Consider the following 12,940-nt stretch of genomic DNA (forward strand, 5'->3'; position numbering starts at 1 on the left):
TCCATGAACTCGCATTAGCATAAAATTAGCTCTTAAGAAGACGAAAAGAAAAGGAGAAGTTGTGGAAAACAGTAAACTCAGTAGTCTTCTTCCAGCCTAAGAATATCTGTCATAGTTTAGTGAGGGAAATTGCAGCAATCTTTTTTTTTTACTTCATCACATTATGAGATCCTGGTCATTGTTATTCTAATTTAATTTGAGGCACTGAGTTTGTTTTAATCAAAGATGTCTCCAACTATCAAGCCCACACTCTCACGTAAATGTTTGTGATGTCTTATAAGGGACTAGACAGTCATTGTTTAGCACTTCCATAACTTTTCAGTCACAGTTTTTATGAAGGAGGATAAATACATTTGTAAATGTGGTGATGCTGGCAGCTTGAAGAATCAGTGCCCTGAAGAATTCAGTTTGAGCCATAGGTGGGGATAGGGGTGGACCTGATTGTAGATGGGTATTAGTGGGCTTGTGGAGAGCTGAGTAGCCAGAGGGGCTTCATACTTTATGAAATTATGATCAACCTCATTTGATTTTTTTTCTTTTTTTCTCTGTTTTTGTGTTTTTGATTTGCTCCTGATTTTTTTATTCCAGTTTAAAAAGAAAATTAATATGAAATCATTACCTTCAAACAGAGGCACTATATTTATGATTGATTTTAATAATTTTGTCCAGATTTTTATTTTTTTTTCACATTTTGTTCTGCTGGCATATAAAATCCTTCTAGCTTGATTTTTCAGAGCCTTCACGAAATGAAACTCCCCAAGAAACCTGTTTCTTATCATTTATTTTATTACCAAGATAATTATAACTGGTACAGTTTAAGGTCTCTCCTCTTTATAAAACTGATACTTGTTTCTCAGGGATTTGGATCACCTTTGGAAAGTCCTCATTCTGGTTTTGTCTAGATTGACTGTCAGAGCTTATCTCTCACAGTGCTGCTCCTAAATTGACAGTTTCTGCTGTAGTGCCTGTTCTATGGTTGACAACAGAACTAATTCACCCAAATAGAACAGGCACATCATTTCAGTAAAATACAGAGTATGGCCAGGCATTTCACAGTGGTCTCATCCTGCTTGTAAAACATTTATGGTGATGTTAACAATCCTATCTCACTCACCACCCCTGCTGAGAGAGTTCTGTTCTGTAATTTCCAGTTCTTAATGCATACTTTCTGTTGCAATATCACGTTTTTCCCCAGCCATTCCACGCTGAATTAATCTATATAATAAACCATCATGCCAAAATGAATCAAATTCTCTGACAAAATCACAATGCATACTAATAATTCTCATTGCTTTCCCATGGTGTTTTGACCAATTAGAGTATGCAGACTTTACATGTTTTACATTGGATCTCATAAGGATTGCCATTATCTTTATATTCATAGTACTGTAAAATGTCTTCTCCAGCTTACTGCACACATGAAACACTGCATACACAAAACAGCTCCCTCAACTTAACTGCACACGCAAAATGTCCCTTTACATATCAAAGTTAAATATGTCTCCTGTTTTGTGATTGTGGGTCATCAGGCATGTGTTCCAGCTAGCAGGGAAGCTCCTAGATTCAGGAATCGGACAGAAGAATTTGATCAGAACTACCGAGTTTCAACATTTTGTTGCCTACACTGTTTGGATGCCGTGCTTCCTGTAATTCTTTTGATTTATTCTTGTATCTATGTAAGTTTTATGGGTAAGTCAAGAGTGTTTGGTTAATCTGCCCCCCCCCCCCCACCCCCTACACACACACCTTTCTCTTTTGTTCGATTGAAATAGGTTAAGACTGGATCAACCATTTTTCTTATGATGATCATTTAAATAAAGTTACTGTTTTATGAACAGATCACTGACTCCCATAGTGCTGTGTTTTAATCTTGGCTCATAAATCAGACAAAATTATAACAATAGACCGATTACTTTCAGTAATTCTTTTGAATTATTGTTCTTTTTTGGTCTTAATGCATAGCGAGGTTAAGCACAAATATAACAGCACATGCCTCCCTTAGTGTACAGTGTGGGTTGATAAATCAGACATAAGAACATCCACGGTTTACGGCACACTGCTCTGACAGTGAACACTTAATGCAGTTGATATGTAAATTAGTGATATGGTCAGTTGTTCTTAAACGGAATATAAAGAACATCAGGTTGAGTTGTTCCCTAACCTCCTAATAGCATTGCCAACTTGTGCTGGTAATATTAGACTTTGGCTGTGAAATCTTTTACATAACTTTTATATTTTCCCCTCAATCTTATCCAACTCTCTTCTCAAATATTTCTTCTTTCATGTGCTGGAGTAGTCTTTGTTCTTTTGAAGAATTTGAGGCATTATTACATGATTTGAGTCATTAAATCCTGATTAGTTGGTTCTCTGTCTTTTCTTTTAGAGAGCCCTTAGATTTTTCTTTGAAATTCTACAACCCTCTTTAAACTACTCATCTCTTCTTTTCTTTCATTAATGACTGGATCTTCTCTGTAGAACTTCTCATTTAATGTCTGAAATTGTAAACCAGTCTTCAGAATTGTTATCTATCTTTGGTCACTGAATTTACTCTGTCAAAGTTTAGTATATAATTAGAGGACAGGAAATTAAGCATAACAAATTATTATTTTTATTATTAATTACTTAATTAATTAACGTATTTATTTTTCAGATTTGGTCATACTCATTTTAATGCTCTCAGAGTTTTAATTCTGGGTTTTCATTTTCAGTCATTTAATTCGTCAGTTTTAGCATCATCACCATTTAGCAGTGGTCAGAATTTTAGACAATTTTGACAGTGGTCACACAGTGGCATTTGATGCGTGACAGTAAAAGCATCAATAGAGTCTGACACCATATCTGTTATAAAATGGTCAATCATGCTACATCCTAATTTAGAACAGTAGATGCATCTCCCCAGGGAGACTCTGCTCTGTATCATTTATAATCCAATGACCCAGACCTTTCCAGAAATACAACAGCTGTTTTCCATTTTCATCAGCCATGTTTTCATAATTGTTCCCTTGGGTAATATTTGGTGCCATGTGTAACAAGGTATCTTTATAGATCAAGCTATTCTCTCTCACATCAGCATAATCAGTTTCTTGTGAAAAAAAAAAAAAAAATCAGTTTCCTGAGAATGTGTTGCTTAGTGAATTTATACTCTATACACAGTCTTGTCACTAGATGATTTAGTAGACTTATATTAACCTTGAACATTTGTGGCAGTTTCCCCTTCGCTGTTTCTGTTTGTGATGCTGTAGAGCAGTGTCTCTCAATCCTGCTCCTGGGGGACCCCTGCTCTGCATATCTTCTATCTATCCTCGCTCCGAACACACCTGATTAGTGTGATTAACATGCTCTTGATTAAGTGGCTGAGCAGGTGTGCTCAACCAATCAAAAGTGCCACTGATGAGTTCAGCCAGGTGGGTAGAGCAGGGGAAGATGGAAAATGTGCAGAGCAGGGGTCCCCCAGGAGCAGGACTGAGAAACACTGCTGTAGAGAATTGTGAAAACAACGGCGAACCTGAAATCGCTGACTTGTTCATGAACTCATTCATTATTCCTAATATTGTCATCCACAGAGCTATGGATAAGCTACCGGTGCGTGAAAGAATGGAGGGAATTTGGACCCTGTATCTAGGCCTATAGCCTATTCTATTTCCAACATAAATCAGATACCCCTAGCCACATCATCAACCCCTTTCTTTGACAGAATTATCAAAGTATGTTATATCACAAACGTCTTGCCTGGAGAATTCAGTTTCAGTCACATTATATCACAATTTCCTAGGTGGTTAGATGTTCAATGTTTAAGTGTGGTGTTGCTGTTTAAGTGTCTGGCATTATGATCTCTGTGTCAGAATCATATAGACTAATTAAGCTAATGTCAACTTTGAGCTCTGGCTTCATAAGGGGGGGGGGGGGGGGGGGTGAAGATGAGCTGCAATGTCAGATTTGCAATGTAACTATAACTAACAGTTACAGTTGTAAGATTTGTAACGTAAATAACAAACATATGTTTTGTTCAATAGCGTAGCTTTTGCCGTATTTTCTAAATGTGTTGTTCTGCTTTTTCAGAAAAAAAAAATCTTATGATTGATCCATTTTTTAATTGGTTATATTATATATTTTAACTATTATATATTTTAATAGTTTTGGTGTTACTCTTTCGGGGCATAAGGCACATCTTATGCATTGTATTTTGTAGGCGACAGTTAGCCTGCATGTCAGCGGGTTTCACAAAGGAAAATTAGCTTGGACTTCACTGCCACCAGCCACAAGCATTATGTAATGAGCGGCAGATAGCTCTGGTTGCTTTTGAAAAATTTCTTCTCAGAATTTTGTTTTACTTGACAATTCATGGTAAAAAAAAAAAAAGTTCCCTGACCCCTAAGCCTGCTCGCGGCAATTCAGTATTTTTGTAAGGCTGGATGACACCAACGTTGAACTAACTGTGAGCTAACAAAAAATGAAGTCTCATGGTTATTTTTACCTTGAATACCAAGAAATTTAATTTTGTGTTTAACATGTGGGAGGAGATTGTCTTCACAGTCTTTGTCTGAGATGTCCTCTTCAAGTGGTATCATGGCTTTTGCTTTGTCTGAAAAGCCTATTCCCCTTTTATTTAGAGCCATGCGCGTTCTGTAATCAGTTATTACTATTTTAATGTGACTTACAAATGTATAATAAATGTGAACGCTCTTTTGAAATGCTAGTCTTTTCGTTGGAATTCTTTTGTCTTCACTTAGTGTCTTTCTTACCAGTGATTTTAAATGGTTTAGTGTCACCTGTACAGAGTGGTTGGAACCTACTGGAATTTGTAGTCTCCTTGGTTGTGATGGTGGTACCAGCAGCCCTCCTCAAAGGTTGGAAAGATTTTGTGATCATGAGGTGGGAGACTGCCTTTGCAAAAGATGTAAATACATTCATAAACATATAGCACAGCCATGGCACTGTATCACCTCTGCTCTCCTTGGTGAGAACAGTAGTAACATTTGTAGGAAATACTGCTTTATTTTGTGGTTTCAGTGTGGATACACACTGGACAGGGATGGACAGATAGACAGGGAGAGCACATTGTGACTTGTTTCAGGGTTCTGAGAAACTGCTGTGTCTCAGAATTCTGAGTCTGGTGCACAGCCTCAGAGGGTGTTTTTCCATAGGGTGTTGCTAGGGTAGCACAGATGATAAAGAATTCCATCACTGAAATAATTATCCCCCTCCTCATCCTTGGCATCATGCCGGTACACATCATTCATTCAGAAATCTGACAGTCTCTGTGTCTTCTCTTCCATATACACCCTGATCATATATTTTGGTTTTATTTTAATACATCGTTAAAATTACATCATTAATAGCATCATTAAAATGTATGCATTGCACTTGGTACTGGTATGGTTTCCAGTCTGACCAGACTATGTGACTAATGAATGAATAAGCATTCATGAGTGTCTGCCTTGATTTTTTTTCTGATGTTGAAAGGCCTGTGGTCCTAACAATGTTTATGCTCTCTGATGATTTTTTAATAATTGTTATCATCATACATGTTGAATTTTCACGAGAAAATACCCACGTTTATAATAATTATTTTAAGGAGTTATGATCTGAGTAATGTTATTTGCTGCTGCAGTCCTATCAGCTTTTGGATAGTGTACTCATTTGTTTACATCTCCTTCATTTGCTTAACCAAAGGAAGTCGGATACTGTTGAGAAATGTCAAGAATATGAGTTAATATTTGAATAAAAACGTTTAAGTGTACATAATCTGCAGAATCGAGATGGTAATTTATATCCTCATGTCTAGCCATTGCTGTAGCACGTTAAATTCAACCTAGCTCTGCTGTTGCTGTCTATGTTTTTTTCATAGCAGTGACCAGTTTACTTTTACCATTAGCACCAACTTTGAATCACTCAAAACCTTGTGTAATAATTGATTGCACCTCTTAGCCAAAGCAGACCACTCTAATTTTGATAGTTTTCGGCCTTGGAACGCTCGAACCACTCCTTTTTTTCTAAATGTGTATCTCTCTGAATTGAAAGTGTCAGTGACACTGATTAAGCCCATAAATGAATGTTTGGTTTAATGTAACCCACTCTCCTCAAATAATCACTAACTAACTTAAACTTATTCATGTCACAGCCCTCAGAGGAGAATGTTGTTCCTAAAGATGAAGGCATAATCCACTAGAGGACCCACCAGTCTTGGCGAGGACCATGATGTTCAGATGCCAGAGGCCACTGACAGCTACCTTACTGGAGAATCTTAATAGGGAAGCCTTTGAGGAGCTGGTTGGCACTTACAGAGAAGAACCTACGAGAATACCACGAGATTTGCCAGGAGCTGTAAACAAGAACCATCTGACATTCACATATCATAATCATGCACTCCTTATTATACTCCGTCTATCAAACCTTTAAAAAACAACAACAACAGAAACAAAAATAGCTCTCTGCTGCATAAATTGTAGATATATGCACAATATTCTTTTGGATATTTTTTTTTTTTCTGAGAGGCAAAAAAACTGGCTCCCCCCACAGGATTAGGGAGGTACTGCGGTGCCTCAACTATAGTCGCTGACAATTTAAATGACATCTGAGTGAAGGTGGTGACATGCTTTCTATCCACATCAGACAAGAATATGCGTGTTTTAACAGAACACTATGTCACAGTAGGGAATTAAAAATTGTGATTACTACAGCTAAACCACAGATGCTGGCTCTTCATCCTTTACTCACCTTTCACATGCTTGATGTGAATTGAATTTCACAGGAATGTCAAGTTATAGTGATCAGTTACACCAATGTCACAATTTGTGAACAGCAGTTTACCCAACCTCAGTTTCATCTGTCATGAGTCACTTAACTGTGTTAGGAGCTGTCTGTACTTTTTTATGATACATATATGTATTAATTTGCATCTAATCAAATGTTTAATCAGAATATAGCTTTGCTTTCATAGAAACAATTAGAAATGTGCTCACTGCAAAGGGAGCCAAACCTCACACTGCAGCACAGACATCTTTCATTTACTCCATTTTCAGAATCAGTTAATGTCAGTTTGAATTAAACAGTATAAAGAATTTAATGGCATACTTACCTCATTGTTTTGTCTGGGTCATCTAACTAGTGAAGTTAGTTACCATGATTTTAGTTGGTCATTAAGAGAACATGCATTGTTGCTGTGGAAATTTCAGTTCAGAAGAAAAGAGATGGGATAGCCCATTGTAGTAGAACACCTGATCATCAGTGACCACTGACAAAAACTGAAAGGTGTGATAGTCAGATGAGCCTCTGCACTGTAAGATGAGGCTTGAACCATGCGAGATTTTACAGAAGAACAAAATGTGTTGCACGAAACATAGCTAGGCCCAGGTTTATTTGATATATAAGAAATAATGAATGTCCCCAGTGTCTGACTAATGTTCTGAATAATGAGATGATGAAAACGAACTCCTCACTAAACATACACACCATGAGTGGGGAGCTGTTTTCAGTATTCTCCCTGTTAGATTTGCACTAATGTGGCTAATGTCAAGATAAAAGCAGAGGGTGCTGGTTTAATTTCAGCCACGCCTGATTTTAAATTCATGACAAAATATAAATTAATTCTTATTTTAAATTTTAATGCTCTTGGTGTCAGAATTTAATTAGATATGCACAAATGATAGCAAGGCTCCAAGTGAGAGTTGGTTAGGAGTCTGGAAGTAAACATATGCAAAGTCTTAGTGAGTGCCAATACTTCCCTTAGCTGGTATAACATATTAAAATCTCCTTTATTGGGTTCCACTTGTACCACACTTGCTGACAGTGGCCAACAGTCAACTGCACTGGTGAATGTTTGAATGCTGACCACTTATATGTGTTTTTCATCATCAATTTTTAAAAAGTATTCATTATGTATTTTTGTACTGATATGATGTTTACTAAGACTATATTTGTATTACATGGCGATCAGGAAGAGATGTCTCACCAGACTCGCTTTGCAGGATTTCCTTGAGTGAGTAAGTTGATCTGAGTCATGCCTTCTGACTGCTTTTTAGGGGTCATTGATAGGCAAACACTTACGTAGTAAAAGGCTCAGGGACAGGCTTTACATGTATTTGAGGGTATTTTCTGCATTCAAAAATGAATGACTAAGAGAATCTGCATGTCCCCAGGTTCCCGTGTTAACAGTATGTTGTCAGAGGCACAGTAAATGCAAATTCACATGCAACCACACAGGTAATATCTAATATATTCAAATCTTATTTACATATACTGTGACAAATAAAGGCAACGACAGAATGGTTAGTAAAACATGACAGGGACACTGGCCACCCGTTCCATTTTCAGCCTCTTGTAATGCAGGAACTGTTATAATCGTGTAAACCCAATCTTTCATGCTTATAGTGAAATATATAAAACAGATGAACGAGGAGCTGATGAAGCAGCATTCTCCTTAACTTTCATCTTGTAATAGTAGGCATTACATCACTTTAGCATCAAACTCAAGCTCCATTAATTTACAAACAGCCAGGTAATGTTAGCTTTGCACGCATGCTTTTGCATGGTAAAGACCTATCAGTGTACCCAACATTGTTAGCTTTGTATTTGTCAGCTCAGTGACAACTTTAAAGATTGGGCAAAATGTGTTAGTGGCATTTTTGCCCGTTTGCTCTGAGAGGAAGGATCTCAGCTCAGTTATTCAGCGTGCATAGATTTACAGCGTTCTATCTGCCTGTGCAGTAAACACAGAGCAAAGAATCGCAGAACATTAGATATTAAAGAAATACGATGAGTTCAGAAAACAAACTGATGCTCTTAGGCTTGGAGATAAGAGTAGCGTCTTTTGTTTGGCTTCAGTAGGAAAGCTTACCGTGCATTTTCATGCGTGTCCTACGAGTACTGACCTGTAACAGTACATATAAAGGGCCATTCTGCTTCACACATGAAAGTCTTATGGATGGATTGTCTGGGTTGTCATGACGATGGACAAGGGTGGTGGAGACTTGGGGGGATCCTGAAAAGTATTTTAGAAAAATTCAATAATTCAACACGCATTTCATCTGAAATGTTTAGATCATGTTCGACTACATAGCATTTTAATTTTAATGTTCTGAATTTCCAGTGTGCTGCTAGGCACCACAATCTGATATTAAAGAACATTAAATGCCGGGACATGGCGAGAGGACAGAAGGAGAAACCACTGGGACATCGCCGTGCACTTCGGAATGGTCTCCTATAAATAACCATTCCATTATCCCTGATTCTGCTGTCATTATCCAATGAAGATTTATGGTTAAAGAATGGCTTTACAAGATGTCTGTAGCTTTCACAGTTCCCCCACCTACTCTGAATGGAATTCTCCAGTGTCACTGTTTATGCCTCTGGAAGACACCTCTAAATTTTTCAGAGGATGGACTGGAAGGGATTCTATCTCCGGACACCAACAGAGTTTGTTGAACTTTTACATGCCAGTGGCAGACTACCTCACAGAGAGCCCAATAGAATTTGGCCAAGTCAAACCTGACGAGATGTCATCCATTCCAACAACAAACTACCACAACTCCTCTCTCCCCTCTCATATTCTCCCTACCACCATCCCTCTCTCCGTCTCTCCCTCTGTTCCTCTACCTTTCCCCCTGTCTCACGGCACCACCACCCTGGGTTTCATGTTCCAGGGAGGAGTCATCGCAGCAGCAGACACTCGTTCTAGCTGCTCTGGTCTAGTGGCCTGTCCAGCATCCCAAAAGATTCTCCCCGTCCACTCTCACCTTGTGGGCACTACCTCGGGCACCTCTGCTGACTGTGCCCTGTGGAAGCGTATTCTGGCACGGGAGCTGCGCCTGTATCAACTCCGCCATAGACGGAGGCTGTCTATCAGGGGTGCTGCAAAGCTGCTGTCCCACATGCTCCACCCATTTAAGGGTACTGAACTGTGTGTGGCAGCGACTCTTTGTGGCTGGGATGGAGGGGAAGAGGAGGAAACCCAAAATGAACAGAGAACGGAGGGAACTGACAGGCATCATCAGCCAATGACAGAAAGTGATTCCAACTCCCAGCCAGTCACTGGCACTGGAACCACATTTCAATCACTTGTCGGACGTTCTCAAAGTCAAGATGCGGGTCCGAGCTTTGAAAGACAACAGAAAAAAGTCTCTGGCCCCAGTATCTGTTACGTGTACAGTGGTGGGACCCGCCTAGAGGGGGACCTCTTTTCAGTGGGGTCTGGGTCACCCTATGCTTACTCTGTACTGGATGGGGGTTATCGGTGGGAACTGAGTGTGGACGAAGCTATTTCACTGGCCAGGGAAGCTGTTTACAGGGCAACACATAGGGACGCATACTCGGGCAACTTTGTGGATCTCTACCATGTTACTGCCGAGGGATGGAAACGTAGAACGAGAGAGGACCTTAAGGAAGAGTATTACAGAGAGAAAGAGAGAGAGAAAATGAGAGTAGAGGAGAGAAAACGAGAAAGAGCAGAAAAGGAGGAGGGGTAGAATTTCTGTGTTGTCAGGGGAAGGTCAAAGAAGAAGAGACAGGGCAGAGTGAGGTATGACATTTATTCATATTTATTTTCATGTATTATTCATTGTTTTTTGTGACTAAATTCCTTTTTTATTCTTCAATAAAAAAACCCTTAGCATTCTTTAATCAAAAAGGATTTAATATTCTTTAAAATTCTTTCTGTCAGCCTGACTCATTACATTTTTTTTATTCATGGACTGAGGAATGCAGAGGGTCACTGGAAGCGCATGTGCTTAAGATTCTGTTTAGGATTAATATTTTTTAAAATAAATTTGAGGACACATTTACTTAAAAATATATCTGAATTTTCTTTCAAATATTGGATATAAAGTCTCTCCTTCTAAGTGGGTTTTATAAAAACAGGTCCAGGTTTTCTGTTCCCAGGGTCCCATAAGCACCACAGAGCATTCTTTCACCTAGCTTTAAATTCATAAGACTACACATCATTTTGAGTGTTACTTTATCCTTGAAAATGTTCTTAGGTTGAGCTGCAGTAATTTGCATGCGAGTGTCAACCATTAAAATCCAAATATAATGATTTATGTGACAGAAACACTCTCTGACAATCTGGTCCCCTGAGGAAAGAAGCGTATCCAATAAGTGAACTGTAGTCACGAATGAAAACTTCACTAAGCCTCTTGAACAGATCAATTTAATGTGTTTGTTAAGGGTGAAGGTCAAATCTGCATATCTCTCCAAATGTGTGGTCGCATATTCCTTATAGTGATTGCACTGTGTTTGACATAATTACCATAGCTGATGATGGATCTTTTGTAAACTGGTTGCTCTGTCTGAACGTGTTCAAAAAAGTTCCTGGTTCAGCTGCTCCCCTATTTAGAGATGGTTCTCTCTCTCCTATTATCTATCCAGATTCAGCCCATTAATTATTTAACCGTATTGGACATTCAAAAAATTCAAATGAGTAAGCCATCGCAAAGCTCTTTGTTACCTCCCGTAGGTGCCAGAAGTACAAAATACACTGAAACAGCAGAAGAACCACAATAGACACATAAATATTAATATTCTCTATTTCTTAACACAGTTCATGAAACAACAAGGATTAACTCAGCTCAAGTGGAACTAGGCAACAAATAGGAATAATATGCTCCTGAGCATGTGTCTAAAACTGGACTAATGACACCAGGCCCAGCGATATTAGATTTAGCACAGCTTCCAAAGCAAGGCTTTCTGAAGTGTAGTAGCAAATTGGCAGACCCAAGCCCAAACTAATACAGGAGTTGAGGCTTTGCTGGAACAGCACATTGACAATGATGCAGTCTTTGTTCAATGAGAGCGAGATGGGGAGATGGAGGGGGGGGGGGGGGGGGGGGGGGGGGGGCAGCTGGATTACTTTCTTTGAACGCTGATCTCATTCAGTTCAGAGGAGCACAGCACCATTAATGAGGGGCTGGGAGTGCTCTCTCTCTCTGTTCCACCAGGCTACTGCACAGCTCTCATATGACAGAGGGGTCTCTTCAAAGGTTAGTCCTTTTATCTGGGTGTTAAAAACATGCTGTAACTGTCACAGTTGATTACACTACTGAATAAAGGGCTATACATTTGGATCACAGACTCAGCAGATTTCTTACAAATGGGTAATACGCTTTGGAGACCATAAGCATCATAGCTGTGGAAATAATGCTTTACCCCATTTACAGGATGCTGGTTTCTTGTGCTCTGTATCCTCTAAAACTGATTTGTAACAATGTAAATTAAGTGAATTCTGTGAGCAGTCCAATTCCAAGACAGTTGTCAAACAGCTGACAGCAGCGTGTGCCACAATTCTTGGGTCAGAGAGAGTAAGCGATGAGATTTCAGCGTCTTGATATCCAATAGAAACCACTCAACCCAGTCACAATCCACAGTACATAACATCCCTCTGGTATTGTAGCCTTTGGGATGGTCATATTGTTTCTTGGTGCATTCTTTTTGCAACTAGTATGCTACAGGTACATTATGAGGGAATATTTTCCAAGCCACAATACACTTTAAAAATGTAAAAGGTTACATTCCTCCCAAATTTACTTTGTTCCCCTTAACCCCTGAACAGTGCTGATTAGTCTACCGCAAATGATCCCACCAATGAGCTCTTATCTAATTTCCTGCCCTTTTCATGCATAAGTGAAATGAGATGAAAAACTTGAAAACTTGACCTTTCAACTCCAAAGTTGAAACTGGAGGTTTTAGTGAAATAAATAACACTGTATTAAACTCTTGGTTTAAGAGCAATCATCTGTGTGTTACTTCACCATACTGCTTAGAGTCCACACAAAAGGTAAAGTTCCCAATAGTTCTTTCTAAAAATCTTAATTATATAAACAATTAGAAACAATATATATATATATATATAAAAAAAAACCAAAACCTTGCAGTCAGTGTCACATTTATTTTGAGTTCCCTCACAATAATAAACAATTGTATTCTCTTGAACGTGGGCAATTTAAGATTT

The 12,940-nt window shown here is 38.8% G+C and overlaps 1 protein-coding gene across 1 annotated transcript; it reads left to right on the forward strand.

Annotated features, from left to right (window-relative positions):
* Nucleotides 1-9,266: 9,266 nt before the first annotated feature.
* psmb11b (proteasome 20S subunit beta 11b) lies at nt 9,267-10,463 on the forward strand. Its single transcript, XM_030786710.1, has one exon. It carries the CDS (start codon nt 9,267-9,269, stop codon nt 10,461-10,463), a length of 1,197 nt encoding a protein of 398 aa, XP_030642570.1.
* Nucleotides 10,464-12,940: the final 2,477 nt, after the last annotated feature.

The sequence above is a fragment of the Chanos chanos genome, chromosome 10, assembly GCF_902362185.1.
Source record: "Chanos chanos chromosome 10, fChaCha1.1, whole genome shotgun sequence".
Classification (NCBI taxonomy): Eukaryota; Metazoa; Chordata; class Actinopteri; order Gonorynchiformes; family Chanidae; genus Chanos; species Chanos chanos.

Excerpts from the sequence above, each read along its gene's own strand:
- psmb11b (XM_030786710.1), top strand. The coding sequence starts at position 9,267 with ATGGCTTTACAAGATGTCTGTAGCTTTCACAGTTCCCCCACCTACTCT.